Here is a 23958-nt window from a genome sequence, read left to right as displayed (position 1 = left end):
CCCCCTCAAAGCCCTCTGTGACTCCGCGACCGCTTACATGCCCCGCCCCTCCTTTGGAAGCGTCGGCTACGTCACCAGCCCCCTCTCCTCCTGGTCGCCGGTGATTGCGTAAGCTGCCTACGTCATCAGAACGCGAGTCTTGGAAACCGAACCTTGGCGAAGTGTTGCTCATTTGTTTACGAAATGGGGTCCTGAGCCGCGCGGGCTGCGAAACTTTGTGGGCGGGAGGAGTAAGGAAGGGGGCGGCGAAATTTATTGCGCGGGAACGCGAAGACGCTCTTCCCCCCCACCTTTTTCTTGAGTGGTGCCGGAGCTTTTCTAGGAGAAGAGCTATGAAGCCCCCATCGAGGCTGCGATCGGCGCCCGCCCGCTTCCGCCTGGACCCCGCAATCCGGGTTTGGACGGATCGAGAAAAGCGGCGTCTTCTCCAGGCTTTGCGAGCTCAAGCCCAGACTGCGGGCCCGCTGCGACCGGGACAGCTGAAGAAATACTTGCCTTCCAGAAATGAAGATGAAGTGAGTATATTATAGGCGGAGTCTGTGGGTTGGGATCACTTAAAAGACTTCTTCCTAAAACGAAACAGGAAGATCTGAAGGATTTGTGGCAACAGAGGAACTGCTAGTTATTTAGACTGCGATAAGATTACACGAAGTACACAGGATACACATATAAAACATACCTATTTCTAACAGTACAGCTGAAACAATCAACAGGTCATGCTATACATCTATTTCTTTGCCGTATTATACTTGCTTTTATACTACGGTCTATAATTAGTTACTGTTATGGGTTGAACCGTTTTCGGTTATCTTAGTCACTATTTAATCTGGACATTCATATCTTTCATTTTAACATGATCCATTTTGAGTTTCAACTGCCCAAATACGAGCTTAATAATACCAATAATCTACCTTCAAGATGAGAATATAATATATTTCTAATTGTGAAGTGGGTTTGAAAGTGACAGGCGAGTGCCTTAGAGTGATGCAAACAGGACATTTAAAGATGGAATGGAAGAACACCCCGCCCCAAGCTTTTGAAAACAAGGAGAGAGGAGGACTAATTATAAACCCTTGTCTCTATTATAAAAGAATGTGGAACATACACTAAGAATCTATCTTGCATTGTGGTCAACTGAGTGTGTAGCTTTTGAATGGTAAAACATAAGGATTTTCCTCTTGAACTGTAAAAGAAGCCTACATGTGAAAGAGCAATACTTTCTTATGTCTAAGAAATGAAACCACAATGAATAAGTTTTCCCATGTTTAAGAATTCATTATCAAGCCAAATTTAAATCAAAGCTAAAGTATGTTAATAGAAAAATGTTTAACTTCCTATTTGTGTGTATTTTTCTTACATGCATTTCCATCCAGCCTTTCTATCAAAGAGGTCAAATAGCATACATGGAGTCTTCCCATAATTTAATCCTCAAAATTACAATTCTGGGATATGACTTGGGACTAATTATTTCTCAGTTCCAAAATACCCATGAAATGGGTTCCGTGAGATTAAAAAAAAAAGGTGGAAAGGGTACTCGAATACAAGCAGCTTTCTATTAATAAAGTTTTGTCTCTTAATAAGGTGTTCCAGTTTGTTTAACTAGCAGGTTACATAGATTAAAACAGTTTGAAAATATCTGGATCAGATTCTCCTGAGTGTTATACTTGGCAAAAGGACTTAGACATATGTGACTTTACTTTACGGCCCTCTCTAAGCAGTTTACAGAGTCAGCGTATTGCCCCCAACAATCTGGGTCCCCATTTTACCGACCTCAGAAGGATGGAAGGCTGCATCAACCTTCAGCCAGTCAGGATTGAACTCCTTGCAGTGGGCAGAATTTGCCTGCAATCCTGCATTCTAAACACTATGCCATCACAGCTCTTAGGCTTCACTTTACACTTAGTGTTTGGCTAAAGAATTTTCATTAATGGATGACTTTAGTTCTCCATTTCTGAAAATGTAAAGTTCAGTAGATGTCTCAACAGTTGGGGGCTTTCATGAAGTGGGCTGGATATAACTATTCCTATGACTGACAAAGCTGAAAGTTATAGAAAACAAAATAATTCTGCTTTCATTGTAATGTTTCTCCCCTTTGCACCAGGAATAAACTGCAGTTTTTTTTCTGAAAATAACCATTTTCAGTGCTATTTTAAGAATAGAATGTGCCTTCTAAACATTCATGTGTGATATTTTGCAGATCTTAGCATTTGTAGACCTGCTGAAAGAACGTGTGGCAAGGGAAGCAGTCAAGGCACGGTATCGATATCGCCAGTGCAAAGAGAAGCATGCCCCAGTTCCAGCACCTATAGAGGTCTGAAATTATTAAAAGTATGGTTTCAAAAATAAGACAAGTAGGTAAAAGATACTCATTTATTGTGTCCTACTCTCTATTCCAGGTATGGATTCGTTTAGCTAAGAAGTTAACGGGTTGCCTTGAGGATGCAGTAACAGCTGCTTTTTCCCAGGTAACATTGATATCCTCCCCATGACATAACATAAGATAAATATTTCTATGAATATAATAATTTCAGAGATTTCTAAGTTTGGTTATGCAAATGTTCTCTTGAAACAAGCAGGTCTACCATTGGTAACTACAGTTATTCAATCCTTTGATTTTCATCTTTCCAAGCAAAGATGAAGTAGTCGAAAATATACAGAGAATTTCTGTTTTCTAGCACTTTAGTTATTGGATATTTTTTCTTCTGATTATCTTACTTAGGTTTTAACAATTGCATCTGCAGAGCCACTCTCTTTGCTTCACTCTGTGCCACCAAAGCCTGTAGAAGTAAATACTACTCAATGCATGGCCCCAGCTGTTCCTAGCAAGAATATGAAATCCAATAAAGAATCTGAAGAAGCAACTACATCATCAGATGTAGAACAGTTGACCCCTGCAGAAAATGGTGAATTTCATGTGGACTTTGAAAAGATATACAAGTATCTTTCAGTCATCTCACGGGGATCTAAAGCACCAGAACTACCACCTGGTGGTAAGTCAGGATTTAGACCAAAGTGAAAAGATAAGATGAATTATTCCTGCATCTGGAGTCATATCTATTTATTTTTTTGTGCAGTAATTGTTTTATTTACGCTATCTTTAAATCTTAGTTGCTCTTACATCTACTTTTTAATATTGTGTTGTTCTTTATAATAAATTTCATTTTTGTAAACTGCTCCAGGTTCTTATTGAAGGGAAGACTCTTAAATTGCATAAAAGCTGCAGGGAATGAAAAAGCACTAGAACTGGAAACAACATATTGAACGTCTCCAAGGTTTTCAGTACATTTGAAAGCCTGTTTACCAATAAAGGAGAATATTTGTAGCTCAGGCTTGAAATCGTGGATCCTTAGTGCTCTCTGAGCTTGGTAGTTTTTAATCTAGACTTTCATCACCCAAACTAGGTAAGATCATTAGTGCTTGCCCTGTCAGTGTTAATGGGAGTGGTTCTGGAGGTTCTGCTGTTCCCAGTGGCATTTGATTGGACTGTTTACGGATATCTTATTTGGCACTTCTTAATTACGGCAGTAGAAACTTCAAGATAATATACATTAACATTGACAAGGGAAATATTAGCACTGATGATGTCACCTAATTTGGGTAATGAAATATCTGCAGAAAAATTACCACGCTGAGAACACCAAGGATCCCCAAAGCTTATTTATTCCAAGTGTGACTGGGTGAGAGATATGATATCTTTTTAATTGCAATATTGATGTGTAAAACCTATAAAATGAGCAATATTAACAGTGAAGGAAGCAAGAATATGGCAGTTGGATAAGCATTTGAGATTTTGGTTGTGTTGTTGGTGTGAATTATACATATATACAAATTTACAAACTCTACTAGTTATTTCATTTTACAATTTCAAACTTTCACTATAGGAATCAGTAGAAATTCAAAATAAAGTAGTTCCCTAGTTTCCCAGTTGTAGAGATATAAAAAAAGTCCATAAAGGCTCCACCTGCAATTCATTCTACAGAAAAATTACCCATTATAAACCATAGTAAACAAAAGAGCAGTTATGAAACATATAGTCTGTACTGCAATGTTTTAAAATAATTTCCCATTCAATATTCTTGGGCCAGCTCTGTGGGCCACCTACTTTTGCACTTTTAGGATGATAAATGAAGGAAAGGCTTGTTTAAAGTTCCAATTATTCCTCATCAGCTCAAACTAAAACATGTGCTTGTTTATTAGCAATGTTTATGGAACAATGGTTGTGATTTTAGAGTAAGGAAAATTTTGAAATGCAAATTTCTCCATGTGAAAATAAGAGTGAAAGTGAGCTAAGAGAATTTTCTACATATATAGTAGGGAAATTATAACTGTTATTGTAACGGCCACAGTTTTCATTTAGCTTTTCATTAAAAAAACGTGAGAAGTTGCCATAAGTCTAAGACTTGGAGATAATTAAAATTCAAATAAGTTGATGCATGAAAGAGTGAACGATGACAATTATTTTGCTAGCCCTTTGGGGGAAAAGTATAGGAGAAAAAACTTGTAAAAATGTCAATTAGAAAATAAAATACAGCATGAATTAGCTCCCAGTCACTGCTTACATTTTGCTTCCTTATTGCTTTCTGCAGAGTCAGCTGTTCTACTAGATCTGCTTTTGTCATTACCAGAAGAACTGAGCCAACTGGATTATAAGAAACTTAAGGGGCACATGTACAAATGCTATATTGATTTAAGTGCACACTATAAGAATGAAAGAAGTACAAGTAAAGCAAAGATCAGCCCACTTGTAAACAATAAGGAAGATCTTCCTGAAACATTTTATAACGTGCCATCAGCCAGAAATAACTTTTTACAAGAGCAAGAGGATACTAGCTCTGGTGCTTCTTCTACAAGTGGCACAGCATCAACATCTTCCACAGATTGGAAGACGCTGGGTATTTGCCCACTTAATTCATTTTGGTTTCCTTTGGATATTCTAGCACAAAAAAAAGAGATTTTGGAGTGAAGACTTTTTTGTTACGTCATGAATGTTGTGTCTTGGTATCTATAAGAGTGGAAAAACAACTGTCATATTTTGGCCAAGCATGGTCCCTTAATTTGTTTCAGTATTTAACACTTGGCTTATGAATATGTCTACTTTGTATTTTTAAATTAATGATATATGTGACTATTTAGAATTTTTCTTCCAAAAATCCCGAAGTTTACTGCTTATTCCTGGGAAATCAGTCTCATCTTAGAAAGTTTGTGCTTACATAATTAATGTTCTGAGTATGCATGTCTGTTGTCAGGATATGGATTATTCCAGATGTATCAAATGCAATCAGTGTTATTAAAGTATTTCTGCAGTATACTAGAGCTGAAATGTTTTTAGTGTTGTGAAAAAGATTGTACACTCCTTTATGTATAATTGGCCACGTTTCTTTAATTCAAGATCACTTAATCAGGATTAATCACTTCTGTGAGCTGATGGTGAGGCAAAGCTACTATTAAATTTTTGGTTTCTTATTTCATGCCATCACTTCATAAAAATCAGATAATTCCAAATTGAGTGAAAACTTCAAAATCTGATCTGATGTCTGCAGTATGGTCAACCTGCAGTAGCTTGATTGGTCTGCAGATCATAGATAGGAAATAATTAACATATGTGTAGCTCTGTAATACTTTCAGTACAATATAAAAGCAATATTTTTATTTATTTACTTGTATCCTGCCTTATTTTACAAATGACTCAAGGCACCAATCATACCTAATACTCCTTCTTCCTCCTATTTTTTTCACAACAACAACCCTGTAAGGCGGGCTGGCCTGAGAGAGAATGATTGAGAGTGAAAGTCACCCAGCTGGCTTTCATGGCTCAGGTAGGACTAGAATTCACAATCTCCTGTTTTCTAGCCTGGTGCCATAACTGCTAGACCATAGCATTAAATTATATTCTTCAATAGTTAACAGAAAATTTCACTTAGCATTGCTTGCTGTTCATGTAGAAGAGTCCATTTTAACAAGTACCGTGTTTCCCCGAACATAAGACAAGGTCTTATTTTCTTTTGACACACACACCCCCAAAAAGTGCTTGGCCTTGAATGATTTTGTTTCAAATTCTAAGGGAACAAATTCTATTCTTGAAATTGTAATGTATACAGAAAATATCTGTAGGCCCTAGGATGTGATGCAGATTACCCTTACCTGGTTGGCTTTTAAACTTGAGAAGCTATACTGTATACAATACTGTATAGTACAAAGAAAATGAAAGTGTCTCTTTTCAATTAAAAAATTGAAATTAAATTCAATTAAAAACCTTTCTCAAAATTGGTACATTAAGAGAAGCAAAATGGTCCAGGGCATAGAATTATCAATCATACATTTATAACAATCATTAAGTAAACTGTCATTTGGTTTATTAAGGAAGTAATATAAGTCCTTAAAGTTTTATTCAGTAATATCAAATACTCACTATACACACGGTGTAAGTGCTATTAGAAGTAAATATCCTAGCAAAATTTGACTATTCAGTCAAGGTGGCTTCACGTAATTGAATTTAAGATCTGTCAGTGCAAACTCAGAAGCAGAATGATTTGGGTTAAAACTTCAGTGTTCATTTTAGGCAGATGGACTGTTCATGTTTATAAGAGAACAATATCTCATAATTCTCTTCTTCACAATGCTTGAATGCTTTATAGAAATATTAAATTTGTAGAAGCAGCTGTTCCAAAAGTAAATTAATTAATAATATGGTACCAAGGATTCTCAACCTATAAATGTTCCTTTAACTTTTTCATTTTCCTTATCAGCGTGAATATAGGAATGCAAAGAGGCCTAAAAAGTAAAAGCAAAGAAAGTCAGACTCATCACCTTATACTGTTCAGCACCTTATACTGAGATCTACTTCGATCTGTTAAACCTTTTTTTAAAGTAATAAAGTTGTGGCTTGCAATTTATTAAAAATGATGAGGGCAAATGGAAAATACCTTTTGCAAAAACTGAGAACTACAAACCAAAAATATTTGTTCAAGAGTTTTGGACTTTTCTACCCAGAAACCTCAGTAATGCCACTCATCAGTCAAGGGCCTTGCTCTAGTCTACACTAATTCTCACCCACCCACCCCCAAGTCTCCAGTCTGTATAGGAATATATTGTCTCCAAATTGTACTGCTCTGGAATAGCCTAAGGACAAATTACCTGATTTAAAAATTGGTCTCTCTTCAGCTCCTTGTAAAATTGCAGTACACATGGATTAGCTCTGACTAACTTGGCTTCAAAATCCAAAACTCGAAGACTTGCCAGACTACGAGCTCGAGAAAGTGCTACATAAGCCTGCCCACTTTCAAAGACGCGGGCTAGAGAAACCTCGGCACAGTCTAAAGACATACCCTAGAAAAAGAAATAAGCAAAGATTGAAAGTCATTAGTAGACAAGACTGAGCTATCAACACCAACAATTAAATGTATATTGAAGTATGTACATAAGTCATCTGCTAGGATGTATATCCCAGGTTTAATCTTTGGAATAATAAGGGAAAAATATTCAGTAAATAGAATTACAACTATGAGCTTGCTGTATTCTGACTGCAGCATAATTATAATATTTTTTTAATGTTTGTATCCTCAAGATCTTGACTTATTTCCAGCTCCACTTGTTCTTATCATGTAGCTTAAATTATTTAGTTCCAGTTCTAAAGTAATTCTGCCTACACAAGTTTTGCTACACTGTCTTAACATAACTTCTACAGAGTAATTGCTGACATGATCAGAAGCTGAGTCTACTCAGCTTCTAATACTACTGCATGTTGATGGCTGCTGCCACCAACATGCATTTGCTCCAATAAAGAGCTCCCTTGCATGGCCCTTTTTTGCTTTTTTGCAGCAGAAGAGACAAGACATCTGGCTTCTACAGATAAATTTACTGTCTTGGTGCTTTCTAAAGTACTTGTCAGGTTTTATGCAGGCTTCTTATTAGCATGAGTAGCACTCGACATTAAAAATAGCAGGTCTTCCTGTCCAGAAGTTCATCTTAAATCAGGGGGAAAAAAATCTGGGTTCTGCAAGCTACATCTTTGCTTGTTCTGTTAACTTCCAATATGTTGCAGATTTTCTGCTGCTCTGACCAACATATTTTTGTAGTTATACTGATACCACTATTTTGTCTACCCTTTTGTGCTTCATTGGCATTCATAGGCTACTTCCAGAAGTTGATGGCCATGAAGACACAATTGGATTAATCCTGCAGGCACTGCCATTCCTTGCAAGATTACCTGAGGATGTTCTCAATCGCTTTTTCTCCCTTTAGCTTACCGTCCTCTTCCACGAATGTGACCTGTCATCCAGGCTATTTTGGGATATATATTTAGCGGTCTTTTAATTGGACAATTTGACAGAAGGCTAATTATGCCATTCTGAGTACCTGCCTACACTCATCTAACCCTGTCCTAACCCACATTAGCAAAAGCCATTAGTTATTTTCCAGCTGGCGAGCAATGCTTGATAGGAAGGGAAGCCAAACAAAGAGAAACCAAGGGAATCCACCAATTTCTTTTCTTGCTTTGTCCCAGATAAAAACGAAAAAGGAGGGCACCCTTCATCAACTTAATTACTGTGTAGCAGTATATATCCTTAGAAATTGGGGCAGCAAATTTTAGGCCAGTGTACTTTTCTGCTGACCCCAGAATTAGGGGATAGAACTTTAAATGGTATAATGGGATTACCAGATTAGGACTGCAAACACCCAAATAACTTGTTGCTCTCTGAACTTGTTGTTTCTCACAGATGATTACCTAACCAGGTAACATTAGTTCTGATGTGTGGAGGCTACTACCATACCTACGTACCATAATGGTGATCGCATGACTGAGGAATGCCGCAGTGGTCATAAATGAGCTGCAAAATTATTTTTTCACTATTGTTACTTGTCACTGAACAAGTAGTTAATGAATGAGGATTATCTGTACATGATTTCTTTAGTATTAGAATATCTACTTTAAAGTTTAGGGATAAAGCTGTTGCCTTAATGGCATTTAGTGTGCAACTTTAGTCCGCTCAGTGATAGGAACAAAACAAGTTGGATTCCATCAGGTATGGGCAAAAAAGAACAAACTGACTGATAACATTCCAGGATTTTAACATTGATGAAGAGTCTAGTACAAAAATCAAAATTCTGCTGTTACTTAAAGCAGCCCAGTGATAAACCATTATTACTGTGTACTGTGTGCTGTGTACAAACCTGGCTCTTATGAATAGAAATGGCCCAGGCAAGCTTCAGGGGCAGCTGCTGGCGACTCAGGTATGTGCCTGCTGGCCCTTTAAAAACCCATCTTTCCAAGCCAATAATATTAGTCACACCACAAAGGAATCTCACTTTGGGCAGGCCTGTAGCAACAAACACAAGTCTACAGTTATTATTCAGTACTTCGATAATATCACTACTGCTGATTACAGGTAATTCTCAATTTACAATCATAATTTAGCCCGAAATTATGGTCATAGGTTCTGGATGTTTTTAGGGGGGGACACCATATGACCATGCCTCATTTTATTACCTATTTTGCAGTGGTTTAGCAAACACTAAAGTGAAATGAACTTTCATGGTCATTAAATGAAGCCATTGCTTTCTGCCAGAAAACAAGTAAATGGCAATTTCCAGCAAAAGCAAATGCCAAAAAATGCTGTCATGGGGGAACACTGCAAAGGGCCATAAATAAATCTAGTTGCCAAGTGCCTTAACTGCAATCACGTGACACAAAGTGGGGTGGGGCAGGGGCAGCCATCATAACTTTGTAACCAGATTATCAGTATCAAATGGTTGCTATGTGTAACCAGTTGTAAGTTGAGGGTTACCTGTATAGGTAATATTGTTTATGTTGTTTGTTTATTAGTTTTGTATGCCGCCCACTCCCGAAGGACTCCGGGCGGCTCACAATAAACAGGGAAAGGGAAATAAATAAGACAATACAAAGAATTTTAAAATGCACAACATTCACAATTGAGGCAAGGCTGGATATTTCAACAGCCCCCAGCCTGTCGGAACAGCCAGGACTTGGTAGCTTTACGGAAGGCCGGGAGGGTACTAAGGGTCCGGATCTCCACGGGGAGCTCATTCCAGAGGGCCGACGCAGCAACAGAGAAGGCTCTCCCCCGGGGGGTTGCCAGCCAACATTGGCTGGCCGATGGAACCCGGAGAAGGCCAAGCCTGTGAGATCGAATCGGTCTTTGGGGGGTAATTGGCAGGAGGCGGTCTCTCAGGTACCCAGGTCCGATGCCATGCAGGGCTTTATAAGTAACGACTAGCACCTTGAAGCGTGTCCGGAGACCAATGGGTAGCCAGTGTAGCTCGTAGAGGATAGGTGTAACGTGGGTGTACCTGGGTGCACCCACAATCGCTCGCGCGGCTGCATTCTGGACTAGCTGAAGTCTTTGAACACTTTTAAAGGGCAGCCCCATGTAGAGCGCGTTACAGTAATCCAGTCTTGAGGTGACGAGGGCGTGAGTGACTATCTGAAGTGCCTCCCGGTCCAGGTAGGGTCACAATTGGTGCACCAGGCGAACCTGGGCAAAGACCCCACTGGTCACAGCCGACAAATGGTGATCTAAAGTCAGCTGTGGGTCCAGGAGGACTCCCAAATTGCGAACCCTCTCTGAGGGGCGTATAATTTCACCCCCCAGCTTGAGAGATGGAATAGTTTGCCAATCTTTGGGAGGGAACATCAATAGCCATTCAGTCTTGTCAGGATTGACCGCAAGCTTGTTCGTTCCCATCCAGACCCTAACAGCCTCCAGGCACTGGCACATCACTTCTACCGCTTCACTGAGTTGGCACGGGGCGGACAGATACAATTGTGTATCATCCGTGTATTGATGGTAGTTAATCCCGTGCCGCTGTATATCTCACCCAGCGGCTTCATGTAGATGTTAAATAGGAGGGGGGACAGGACCGAGCCCTGCGGCACCCCATAATTTAGGGGCTTAGGGGTCGACCTCTGCCCCCCCAACCAACACCGACTGCGACCTGTCCGAGAGGTAGGAGGAGAACCACCGAAGAACGGTGCCTCCCACTCCCACCTCCCGCAACCGTCGCAGAAGGATACCATGGTCGATGGTATTGAAGGCTGCTGAGAGGTCAAGGAGCACCAGGATAGAAGACTGACCCCTATCCCTGGCTCACCAGAGATCATCGATCAGCGCGACCAAAGCAGTTTCCGTGCTGTAACCAGGCCTGAAACCGGACTGAAAGGGATCCAAATAATCAGTTTCATCCAAGGACCGTCAGAGTTGAGGAGCCACCACTTTCTCAACAACCTTCCCTACAAAGTTGCTCAAGATGGCTGGGTCCAAAGACGGTTTCTTCAGGAGGGGTCTCACCACCGCATCTCCTCCCACGGAGGAGCGGGAAGGATATGCCAAACTACCCTACATCGCAGTATTTTCCTACATTTTCTCATTTTATATAGAATGATTTGTCAACTGCCTGTGAAGCAAAAATAGAACTGCTTCTGCAAAGAAGTTGTGACACAGAGCAGAGAAAGCTAAGATTATAGGAAAACATTTCTAAAGGAACAATGCACAAAATTACATTAGAAAATGAAATCTAGACTTGATCTGTAGCAATGAAGTTTGTTAGAACTGAACTAGATTATTTGGTACAAAGGGAAAAAAACAGCACTTTCAAACAAGTTTGACAATGGAAGAGGGATAGAAGTTTTTCTGTATACAACATAACTTTTTTGATGGCTTTCCTTGCTATTTTTTATTAATATTAATACCAGTATTGCATTACAATCTTAACAGTTGAATGTATTTTCTTCATTGCAAAAAGAAACTGAACCACATGACTACTTCCCATGAGGAGATCATCCAAGGTGTGCCTGTCAGAAACCAACCTTTTCTTTCAGTTTCAAATCCAATCACAACTCCACGAGCCCCATTCACCAGACCTTGAGAAACATCAAGATTCTTTGTAAGCATCACCTATCGAAAAAGAAAAGTCACAAGAATGCTTTAGTGGATTTTTCCATAGCATCTTCTAAAGTAGATTTATTTCCACTGCATGCTAACGAAACCACCCTCCACACATTTGTGGGTAAGGGAATCATCCAGAGAAGTGCTTAGCAATTGGGATACAGGTGTTAAAATCAAGGAGACTGTTGTGGTCCTCAGGCAGCCCGTGGAGCTGGCAGCAGAGTCAGACAGTGGGGAAGTTGTGGAGGAACATGGGCCAGTCCTGGAGTCTGGGGAAGGCTCAGACGAGGGCTCTGTGTCAGAGGCAGAGAGGGGGCCAGGGCCACCTGGTAGTTATGTGCTGCCTCTGGAGCCTGACATCAGTGAGGCAGAAGAACAGTGTGAGCTTGTCTCCACTGTGCGCATGCAGAGCTCCCAGAAGGCAAGAATAATTAAGACAAAAAGGGCAACTCAGGAGTAATGCTTGATGATGATTCCCCCCCCCCCTAAGACATAAAAGGGAGGCAAACAGACTTGAGCCTTTGCAGGAAGCAACTTCGTTCATTCTGGTTGGGTCAAACTCTATGAAGCTTGGTTTGATTCTGTGTTCCATTTGGCCTTGCAAAACTAATTGGCAATTAGGTCTCTGGCAGCATTTCAAGGGAGATAGAGGTGGGTGCTTATCAGCATTACCCTGAAGGACTGTGGCATTCATCTGTCGGACTCTTTACAGTCTGTTGGTGAATTATTAAGGGCTGTGAATGAACATAATTCACAGCAGTTTAAATAAAGAGGGTTTTTGGGACTAAGCATGTGATTTCTGCTTTATCAGGAAGCCCAGATCAGAACAGAGACTCTAGCATTTGGCAAGATCTGATTTAAGGTATGAATGCGTTGTGAAGAAAGAGAGGGATCTCAGAAGCAGCCACAACACCTCTGTTCCAAGCAGTGCTGTTTTGTTTGTTCACCTGGGCACCTTCCTTGAGTTCAATTATGCTCTTCACAGGACATTGTGCATCAAGAGTCTTTGCCAACATAGGATCACTGTCAACAGCCTTGAAAGACCTTGGCTGTCCTGGAAAAGAAGTAACATTTTATTCACTAGATCTCTGATTGCAGTGTTGCAAACTTATATCCTTTCAGACATCCTGCAACATTAAGCTTGTTAACATTTTTTTTTAAATAAATAAATAGGAATGGAAACTGGCATGCTTTAAACTAAAGCTCCAGCCTCTAGAAAAAAAAGACCTTTAAAGTATTTGAAGAAATAATATGGTAGGTGGCTACTGGGCATGGACTTGTAAATAAGTGCAATTGCTATAAAAGTAGTAGCAGGGAGGGAGGGAGGATAGGGAAATAAGAGAAAAGTAAAGTTTTCGCAAGCAACATACCTACCTGATTAATTTCTGAGAAATGGAGGTTCTGTAACTCATATCAAAAATTATGTGAGTAGACAACCCAATATTGCATTTAGTTTATGAAGCTGCCTCAAAGTATGTTCTCAAATTTCCAAATTTATCCAATTGGTGCAAATGAGCAGGGTACTTCTGGTAAGTTTATGGTAGTTTGAAAACATAGCTTCCTAAATAATGTTCCTGCAACCAACCACAAGCCTCTCAGTTTATCCATCTACAATCATAAATATTTTGAACATCAAGAGTTCACAGGATTCCCAAAGTACAACAATCTTATAACCTTTACAATTGGTAGAACAAAACAAAAATGATATGGAATAATTCCTATTATTGGTTCTAAGTTTTTACAACTCGCATCAGTAGTCATCTTTCTCAAAGGCAAAGAAAGAGCTACTTAGGTTTCAGGTTTCAGGTTTATTGGGATTTATATGCCGCCCTTTTCCCTGAGGGGACTCAGGGCGGCTTACAACCACAGGGGGGGGGGGTGCAAGGTCAAAAACAAAACAATATGTGAACAAAGAAAAGATAGTAAAACACAACTTTCATTCAACAATCAAACACTCGGGCGGGTGAATTGGAAGCCTATCCCCAGGCCTGCTGGGAGAGCCAGATCTTGAGGGCTGCGCGGAAGGTCTGGATAGTGGTGAGGGTACGGATCTCCATGGGGAGCTCGTTCCACAGGGTCGGAGCAGCAACAGAAAAGGCTCTCCTCCGTGTGGTCGCCAGTCGGCATTGACTGGCAGATGGGATTCGGAGGAGGCCCAGTCTGTGCGATCTAATTGGTCGATTTAGGGAAGTAATCGGCAGAAGGCGGTCTCTCAAGTACTTACTGTACCTCACTAGGAGTCGCTGCATGATTCTTACCAGCTAATTGCTGCAGCTGCATGATATTTGTGAACTCTACATCATCCTTGTGAGTACACAACCGTGTAGCCAATATTCCATTTCTCTCCACTTTTTGCATTACTGTTTGAGTCAGCAGTCTGGCGACTTCCTCTGTACATCTGTCAGATTGCAGTAGAGGTATTTAAAATTACAAGAGCTAAGACCTGTAACAGAGATCCATGGACGTATAGATATCCTGGCATCACAGCAACTCTAGAAAACCATAAATATTTTTTTATTTGATAAATTGTACTGTATGTTTCCCTGCCTGTTGAGGAAAAAAGACCATTCCTCTACTCTTAACTTCCTATTCCACTTAACTCATGGGTGTCAAACTCTCTGCGTCATGTCACCATCACATGACATTTCATGACGTTTTTCCCATTTGCGGAGCTAGAGTGAGCATGGCCTGCATGTGACGCATCCAGACCGCGAATTGCCAGTTTGACATGCCTGTCTTAACTCCATGCATGTTACAGTACAATTCCATCAACTCCAACTAGCCTGCCTAGTGATAGGAATAGCTGAACGAATGAATCAGGAAGGTTGGTTTAACAATTGTTACAAATTATTTCATTAGTGGCAAATATCAACCAACTTTCTTTTAGAATCCCAGCACTCGAAAAATGTTACTTTTGAAGTTTTGTGAACAATTAAAAGAAAATGATGACATTTTAATCAGCATTCAAACTTGGCAGATGTAACAAGTGTCAACATCCAGAAATAAAATTAGGGAGAGATAGGAAAAGAAGTATCTCTAAGTTTCTGTTATCCCATCCCAAGAGGACAAATCCCCATCCTTTTCCATCTATTGGTTCTAATGAACAAGAAGATGATATCTCACCTGCCAAGACGGACAGCATTCAGAAGAGAAATGAACACCTTGTCAGTCTGTCTCCGAACCTCTGTCAACTCCATGTTCAAATGAATGCACTTTCTCCAGCTCTTTGCCTATAAAAGCACACTCTTGGTCAGCCAGTGACCAACCACATAGTTAGAAGCAGCAGCAACTACAACAAACCTGGAAACAGAACTTGGGCTGTCTGTGGTCCTTGGTAACGGGAGGCAGTTGCAAGAAGTCTCCACAGATAATAAGCTGGATTCCTCCAAATGGATTCTCACATTTCCTGACATCTCTGGCCAGAAAGCAAACAGAAAAAGATTCAAAAATGTTTTTTTTAATGCTCAAGGACAAAAAAATTGAGTGCAGTATCCAAGAATAATCTTTTTTAGTCTTTTAGGTCTGCAATCCCAGGATTCCCAGTCAAGCTGGAAAAACACCAAAATTATGAAAAGATGTCTTAAAAGTAAGTCATACTCCCATTCCCAATAGCTGGCTTTCTTTTCTTTCCTTTCCTTTCCTTCCTTCTTTCCTCCTTCCCTCCCTCTTATCTCTAGGACCACAGTGACAATACTGGCTACAATCCTGATCCCTTCCAGGCTCCCAGTCCATTGCAAAAATCCACAATTACTCTAAGGGTTAATCAGACCACTGGCACACTCCCTGCCAAAATCTGAAAAATGTTCCAGGGATTTCAGACACTTTTGGTCAGATGAATGGAGAAGTGATAAAAAAAAAACGTTCACCATTTTATATAAGAAAAAAAAAATCAGGGTATCTATGGTACAATATAATTAAAAGTGTCAAAAATAAAGCATAACATTAATAACCATGGTAGAAATTAACAATAAAACTAACAAAAATAGTGAATTTTAAAAAGGATTGCATAATGGTTAAGCATTGCAAACCTTCTCTGGAAATAATCTCTTTTCAACAAACCTCTGAAGAAGATCTAATCTAATCTCCATAAGGTGACTGCATGCTGCATAAGATTCTACATACCTAGCCACCGCTTCCAGTTTATCAAAGAATTCCCCTTCCACCATTGAGATCTCATCGATGATCAGACACCGGCAATTCAGCCATTGTTGCCGAATCCCAGGTCTCTGGGCCAGCTCAAGACACTGATGAAGAGGGGCCTTTCCTGACCCAATACCTACAAAAGGGAAAATAAGAGGGTGTGAGAGTGGCATACAAGGCCCAAATTCTTTCCAATCTTCTCAGGATCTGAACTCCAGTTACCTGCAAAAGCATGGAGGGTGATGCCCCCAATCTGACATGCTGCCACTCCTGTGCTGGCTGTGACATAAGTGCCATTTGGAGGAAAGGAGGCCACAATCTTTTTCAGTAAATAAGATTTTCCAGTTCCTTTGAAAACAAACATTAATTTCAGAGAAACACCATTCAGCTCAATTCATTCAAAGTTGCTCATATTTTCCTCTCTACAATTTTTTTACTTATTTAGGGAGTATTTAAATGGCAAGTACCGTATCAAGTTTCCTGTGCTTAAGTAGTGGTACTTAGGATGCAACACTGAGTCAGTTTAAAACAGAGCAATTCCACTGAACAAGGGATTGTCTCTCTGTGTGTGTGTGTAAGAAATTTTAACGAAGTATAAACCATTGAAAAAGAAATAAGAGTACATAAGGGGAAATAGTGCATGAGAAAAGAAAAAAAAGGAAAAAATAAAGATTATAAGGAAGCATTTTACGATCTTCATTGCAGCAATTATAAATGCATTTACATTTTATCCTCTCTCTAAGATTGCTAAATAGCTTCCTTCTTTCCATAAAGTGCCCTTTTTTAAATTGTAAAACTCATAAATCACAAGATCATTTTGGTCAGTAAAATGTTCAAAGGATACGAGAAAACAGCGTTTAAGGTCACGCTGCAAATAAAAAATGAAGATTCCAATAGGAAGCGAATAAACATAGCTCAGAGTTGAATGATGGAGTCCTTGATGATCTATGAGCTTCGTTATTTGTCTGCAGACGTTTCATTGCTTGATTAGGTAACATCATCAGTGCTAGTGAGAATGGGGTTTGCTCCCTGTTTATGTATAGTAGCTTGCCCCACCAGCCTTAGGTTCCCCTCCCCACTTCCTTGGTAGTTCCTTAATATTGGTTTACAATACATTAATGCTTGGATTTAGGATTTTACAACACCCAATAATACTTGGAATTAGGGTTTTACAATCTTCTAATAAAGGAATTACCAAGGAGAAAATGACAACCCCACCAACACCGGCAGAGCAAACTACTGTATATAAACAGGGAGCAAACCAAGTAGCATTGATATTACCTGGTCAGGGACTTATATACTGCTTCACAGTGCTTTACAGCCCTCTCTAAATGGTTTACAGAGTCAGCATACTGCCCCCAACAATCTGGGTCCTCATTTTATCAACCTCAAAATGATGGAAGGCTGAGTCAACCTTGAAACATCAGTTCGATGGTTCAAATCCCTAGTGCCGCATAACGGAGTGAGCTCCAGTTACTTGTCCCAGCTTCTGCTAACCTAGCAGTTCGAAAGCATGTAAAAATGCAAGTAGAAAAAATAGGAACCACTTTTGGTGGGAAGGTAACAGCGTTCCGTGAGCCTTCAGTGTTTAGTCATGCCAGCCACATGAGCATGGAGATGTCTTCGGACCGTGCTGGCTCTTCAGCTTTGAAACAGAGATGAGCACTGCCCCCGAGAGTCAGGAACAACTAGAACATATGTGTGAGGGGAACCTTTGCCTTTACCTATTGGGATCTTAATTTTTTATTTGCAGCATGACCTTATTAACATCGTTTTTATCTTACCCTTTGGACTTTTTACTGACCAAAGTGACCTTGTGAGTTATTGATTTGACAATTAAAAAGGGCAGTTTATCTCAAAGAACTCCACACACACACAAATGAAAATAATCTATTCATGCACACTCAAAAGAAATCCCAAGCCATTAGTTAAATCTCTTATGAATAATAGCAGTGGGAGTTCTTTAGCTTGAATCCCCAACATAGTCATAGAAAACATCTGGGATTCTTAATTTGAAATGACTAATCATGCACCCCTCCCACCCCTTTTCACTTACCAGCACTCCCTGTGAAGAAGACATTCTTTCCACTCAACACAGCATTCAACACTGTTGACTGCTCCTGGGAAAGTGTTGCTCGGGAGCCCATCAGCCACGACTTCTTCACCTGCTTTTCTTCAGTCATCTGGTGGGACAATCCATATTTAACTGACATTCCAAAGGCAGAAGATTTATTTATTTTTTTATTTAAGTTTGTCACTCATGTGCAAGATAACAGGAATTAGAATAAACATGAATAAGCGCACAGGACATGGATACAATAGGACAGGGAAGTTAGGCACGCTGGTGCGCTTATGCACGCCCCCTTACAGACCTCTTAGGAATGGGGTGAGGTCAATAGTAGACAGTTTAAGGTTAAAGTTATGGGGGTTGAGGATATAACAACAGAGTCAGGTAGTGCATTCCAGGCATTGACCACTCTGTTGTTGAAGTTATATTTTCTGCAATCGAGTTTGGAGCGGTTTACCTTGAGTTTGAATTACTTTTTAGTTTGAGTTTAAGATTCAAATATACATTTGAATCTCAGGAAATCAGAACTGGTTATTAAAGTGACTGCCATTAAAGGTTTACTCTGTTATCTCTTTTCCAAAAAGGGAAGAAAAGAAAGTTTCTGATGAGGGAAGAGGAGTTGGGACTGCAGGTTCGGTTCTGGTGGAATCTGACTAACAAAACTCAACTTACAGCCACAATTGAGCCCAACATTTCTGTTGTTAAGTGAAACAGTGAGTTTTCTTCCATTTTACGACTTTTTTGCCATAGTGAATCACTGTAGTGGCTAAGTTAGTAACATGGTTGTTAAGTGAATCTGGCTTCCCCATTGATTTTGCTTATCACAAGGTTGCAAAAGGTGATCATGTGACCTTGGGACACAACAACGAACACAAGTATGAATCCTTTGCCAAGCATCTGAATTTTGATCACATGATTATGGGGCTGCTACAAAGGTCACTTTTTTCAGTGCCATTGTAACTTTGAGGTCACTTAATGAACTATTGTAAGTTGAGAATTCCCTGTATATGTATAATATATAAATTGTTTTATTTTTATTTATTTCTACTTTTCTCCTTTTCCATATTTTTCTTAGTTTGTATTAATTTTTTCTCCTTTAATTTATAAGCTTTAATAAAATTATTGGGCAAATCTATCTTTCAAACATATTATCCTCTAGTCAACAAGGTCAATGGCCTTCTTGGATTTGGGGAAAGCACCATCAGACGCAGTGGTGGATTCCAGATCCCGTTGCAACTGGTAGGTGCAATGGGGCAGGGCGCCCACCACGTGCATGCATGCAGCACGCGCATGCATACCCGCCTGTGATGCTCCAGCTCCGGAACAGTACCTGGTGCTCCCAGCAGGCACCGGCACGCCCGTACCAGGGTGCATCGGTCGTATCCCACCACTGATCAGAGGGTATGATTGTTTCTTTAGTGCTTAGTATTACCTATTGAAAGGGACACAGTGGCTAAGACGCTGAGCTTGTCGATCAGAAAGGTCGGTAGTTTAGTGGTTCGAATCCCTAGCTCCACGTAACCAGTGAGCTCCCGTTACTTGCCCCAGCTTCTGCCAACCTAGCAGTTCGAAAGCATGTGAAAATGCAAGTAAATAAATAGGAACCACCTTTGGTGGGAAGGTAACAGCGTTCCGTACGCCTACAGCGCTTCGGCTTTGAAACGAAGATGAGCACTGCCCTCTAGAGTTGGGAACCGTATGTGCGAGGGGAACCTTTACCTATTGATGCTTAATAGTATAAGCAAATACCGTAGTTACTTTTCAAGCAGAAGATAGCTTACCTGCCTCCCATCCACTGATTCCAAAGGACGCTTCCTAGACCTGCAGCGTAGAATCTGTCCTTTCGTGGGGGTGGCTGTAACGTTAGCCAGGGCTTCTCTGGCCTTTGCATGTTGCAAATCGCGGACTTGCACCGGGCTTACCGTGTCGAATGTGCGCGGCAAGCTAGAGAGGAGCCTTGTCCGCTCGGGCACCGGCCGCCCTCCGTGCTGGGTGGCTTCAAATTTGATGCGCAGAGTCTGGACGAAGCGACGCAAGCGATCCGGAGGGCAATTAGAGAGCAGCAGCTGCACGTAATTGGAGTCTAAGGGACCCAACCGGACCGAGCTCTTCCCGTCCTTCACAAAACGGGTGAACAGGCGCATTTCGTTCTGCCGCAGGGGGAAGTTCTGGAGACGGCCTGGACCCGAGGCATTCGTCACCTGTAAGACCAGTTCGCGAAACTCGTTCCGCCCGAGGTTAACCCAGGCATCCCGCAGGAGCAGCCGGTTCGGGGCCGCCGCCGTCCCCAGATGCTCCACGGCCACCGTGCAGCGAATCCTCCCATCCAGCTCCGAGCCTTCCGCCGGTTGCATTCTGCGGGGTGAAGCCGAGAGAGCAAACCCGCGGGCATGACAAGAGCGAGATCGAGACCCCCACTAAAAAAGCCTGCGTCGGGTGCGGAACGGATACTTTTAGCCCGCGGTCGACCCAGCCGGGTGTTGAAAAGACATCCTCACGTTAAAGTTGCCTTGCTGGACTCGGGCAGATTCAAATATTTTTCGACCGGCCGTAGCGACCAATCCGCGTTTGGGGAAGCTTTAATTTTTCAGCCAATGAAAAGAGAAGGCGGAGTTAGAATTCCCGGCTTGCGACGTTCTTAAGATCACTAGCCGGGAGACAGAAAGCGGCAATCTCCGCCCCTTGGAGACGCTCCGGCTGGAGAGGACGTCGGCGGAGGTTCTGGAGCGATTGAAATAGCGATCAGAGTAACGCCGCATGGCTGCGTTTAAGGGGGGCGTGAAGGAACCATTGGACCCAGTAAGCCAGAACAAGATCTTCACGGAAACGGTCCGGAAGGAGCTGCGATGCCAGCGCCTACATACCGAGTTTGCCTTAAACCCGCTCCTGAAAGGTGGGTGGGCTGGAAAGGCGGTGGTTTTGTCAAATTCAGGCAGTCCTCGACTTACAACCGTTCATTTAGTTGCCGTGCAGTTACAAGGGCACTGAAAAAAGTGACTTGTGGTTTTTCACACTTAACGACCGTCGCAGCATTCGCCATGGTCACACGTTCAAAATTCAGACGCTTGGCATATGGTTCATATTTATGACAATGGCAATGTCCTGGGGCATGTGGCCAGCTTTTGTGAAGTCTTCTAGCAAAGTCAAGAGGAAAGCCAATCTGGCTTAAGTGAATCTCACTTAACAAACATGATACCAACAACTGCAGTGTTTCATTTAACAACTGCAGCAAGAAAAGTTGTAAAATGGGGAAAAGCTCACTTAAATAATATTTTATTCAGCAATATAAATTTTGGGGCCCGTTGTGGTCGTAACACAACTACGTGTATCGCTCCCTTTCCTTTCCTTTTTTAAATGTATACTTGCCTTTGAACGTAATCAAAGCCTGATATAGGCCGTAGTAGTCTGCAAAGGGAGTGGGACAAAATGACACCTGGCTGAAATCATAGGTTCTCTATGAGTGTTTTTGATTCTGTAAAAGTCAGCATTTCAAACTAAATACTACCCAAAATGTTTCCAAATAAACCAAGGTAAGGAGAAAATATTAACTTTCTCATTCTATGGTAATCTAAAGCGAAGTTTAAGAGCGCCTTCATCTGAACATCCACAATAGCTAATTACATAATCTTGCTTTTGTCCTCCAGTTTATGCCTTAACTGGGAAACCTGCCTCTTGGCATGATAACTTAGAGGAACCTGAAGATGGTAAGACACTGTTACAGTATTTTTTTTTTAATGTGTTTACAAATAATGTATTTATCCATGTGCTGGAGAAGGAAATCACTGACAATCTGCAGCACCTAAGGCTTTGTTTCTGCTGGCACAGCACTTGATCAATGTAATTCTCATCAATCAGTGAAAGAGCTTTGGGGGGGGGGTATTTGCACTCTGCAAACCTCCCCAAAACAGCCTGTTTTTTGCGAAAATGGGCCGGGTTTTTTTTTCCAAAAGGCAGGCATGAATAGCCCGGGGGGGGGGGGGAATGGACAAAAAATGGCCTATTTTTTGAGAAAACAGGCCCATTTTTTGTCAAAAAAATTACATGCATAGCCTTATGAAAGCTTATAGAGTGCTGCAGGGGGGGGGGCAAAAATGGCCCTTTTTTTTGCTCATTTCTGCCCTCCCCAGCTCTTTGAAAGTCTCCATAAGGATATGCATGGCCATTTTTGTGAAGGGGCAGGGCTCCGGGAGGCCAAAAATACTGTATTCAATGTATAAGACACACCCAGATTTTCAGCCTTTTTTGAGAAAAAAAGGTGCATCTCATACTCTGAAAAATACGGTAGGTAGAAATTATTCATGATCTACAATTTTGCATTAAAAACAGGAAAAGATTAAATGCATAGTTTCACATTGAAGGATTGTTTCTGTCAATTCAGCACACACAAAAGGAATATATATATCTTGCAGTTTTGCTTCATTAAACATACAAGATATATAAATGCCTAGCTTTTCCCCAAAAATAACAATTAAAGCAATTTAATAAACTAAAATGTTATGTGTTTGGTGTTCTATTTTATATCACTCATTATGTGACAGTATTTGAATAGCATCATATACTGTATATTCCAAAGTTTTAAAAAACCCACCTAATACTGGATATAGACCTGTAAAAGATATGCAAACCAAAATACCATTAAATGTTCAATAGAACTATTTACATAGCTCTAAGTAATCTGGTTCCACATATTTACTATTTCACACCCACCCAATTGAAACTATGGTACCTAATAATTACTGTCAATGCTTTAACCCAACAGCTAAATTCCTAAAGCTTATTCATCATGCTGCACTTGAGCCACCCAAGAAATACACAGAACCACAAACTGAAAGTCAGGAAATTGGTTGGTTTTCCACACCGTTGGTAAGTAGGATTTCAGGGAAAGCTAAATATTGTGGGACAAGTGCCACCACAAATTTTGAAGTACTATCATGATTAAGATGAGCCTTCCCAGGAAGACGATACCATTTTGGAACATTAGAATCATGAGGAACTCCTTCAAAGGGTTCAGGTAGCATCAAATGGGTTATCAGTTGAGGGGAAGTTATATTGAAGCATCCAACATTTTGTTCCTTCATTTATTTCAATGCTCTTACGTTATAATCATATTCTCTTTCACAGGTCAGTATCAACCGGGATGATAGTAGGCTGCACTTCCCAAGTCGGAGTACTGAAATCAGCAGGTACATGGCTGCTCTGTGGCGCCTGAGGCAGATGACCAAAAGCAAATAAGGGCATAGTAACATCACGGGATCTTACTGTGAAGATGTTAAACTTTCATTTAGGATTTCTGCCTGCAAAATGATCATCTTGTCATTGTAGTTAGTTATTTTAAGAAAGGAAGCAGTTTTGCTCTTTGAATTTTTAGTGGTTGCAATAAACTTGTTCCCAAATTGTTTGTGAGTGTGTGTTTCATAAGATACCTAGGCAAGGAATTTCTCATCCATAACTACGCCATCTCTCCGAAGACCGTATTTTTCGTAGTATAAGACGCTCTGGACTATAAGATGCACCTACCTTTGGGGGGGAGGAAAACAAACAAACAAAAAATCTGCCTGTGCCTCCCAGCATCCATCTAGTATTCATCTGGCCCATTCGCCATGGCCCATTCACCACCACCGCAGCCCATTCTAGAACAGCTGAATGGTGCAGCACCAACCACCACCCCGCCGCAACATTTGCTGTATAAGATGCACCAAAATTTTCATCCACTTATACTCTGAAAAATATGGTACTAATATGCCTAAGTGATTAATGCACAGTTCATGATACTCAAATCAGAGCGAGTAATTGAGTGCCATTAAGTGAAGAAAGTAATGAAAAGGTCAAAACAGGCACTACTACCAT

General features: G+C 40.8%; 3 protein-coding genes across 3 annotated transcripts; 2 read left to right on the top strand and 1 right to left on the bottom strand.

Moving 5' to 3' along the window:
- The first annotated feature begins 131 nt into the window (after positions 1 to 131).
- On the top strand, positions 132 to 5653 carry SNAPC2 (small nuclear RNA activating complex polypeptide 2). The gene is made up of 5 exons (XM_032218318.1): positions 132 to 515; positions 2198 to 2311; positions 2397 to 2465; positions 2720 to 2990; positions 4587 to 5653. Exons 1-5 carry the CDS (start codon positions 333 to 335, stop codon positions 4961 to 4963), a joined length of 1014 nt encoding a protein of 337 aa, XP_032074209.1. The 5' UTR covers positions 132 to 332; the 3' UTR covers positions 4964 to 5653.
- Positions 5654 to 6369: 716 nt separating this feature from the next.
- Positions 6370 to 20687, bottom strand: PIF1 (PIF1 5'-to-3' DNA helicase). Its single transcript, XM_032218828.1, has 12 exons — positions 19893 to 20687; positions 18100 to 18226; positions 16266 to 16391; positions 16026 to 16179; positions 15204 to 15318; positions 15027 to 15133; positions 14162 to 14301; positions 12851 to 12957; positions 11825 to 11912; positions 9172 to 9317; positions 7135 to 7326; positions 6370 to 6771 (listed from the first exon to the last, which is right to left on the bottom strand). Exons 1-12 carry the CDS (start codon positions 20463 to 20465, stop codon positions 6703 to 6705), a joined length of 1944 nt encoding a protein of 647 aa, XP_032074719.1. The 5' UTR covers positions 20466 to 20687; the 3' UTR covers positions 6370 to 6702.
- A 67-nt stretch (positions 20688 to 20754) lies between these two features.
- FAM183A (family with sequence similarity 183 member A) lies at positions 20755 to 23509 on the top strand. Its single transcript, XM_032218830.1, has 4 exons — positions 20755 to 21004; positions 21756 to 21815; positions 22871 to 22974; positions 23233 to 23509. The coding sequence occupies exons 1-4, from the start codon at positions 20869 to 20871 to the stop codon at positions 23341 to 23343; spliced, it is 411 nt and encodes a 136-aa protein (XP_032074721.1). The 5' UTR covers positions 20755 to 20868; the 3' UTR covers positions 23344 to 23509.
- The last annotated feature ends 449 nt before the right edge of the window (positions 23510 to 23958 follow it).

The sequence above is a fragment of the Thamnophis elegans genome, chromosome 5, assembly GCF_009769535.1.
Source record: "Thamnophis elegans isolate rThaEle1 chromosome 5, rThaEle1.pri, whole genome shotgun sequence".
In the NCBI taxonomy this organism is placed as follows: Eukaryota; Metazoa; Chordata; class Lepidosauria; order Squamata; family Colubridae; genus Thamnophis; species Thamnophis elegans.
The sequence above is the reverse complement of the archived record's forward strand: the minus strand, read 5'-3'. Positions and strand labels throughout refer to the sequence as shown.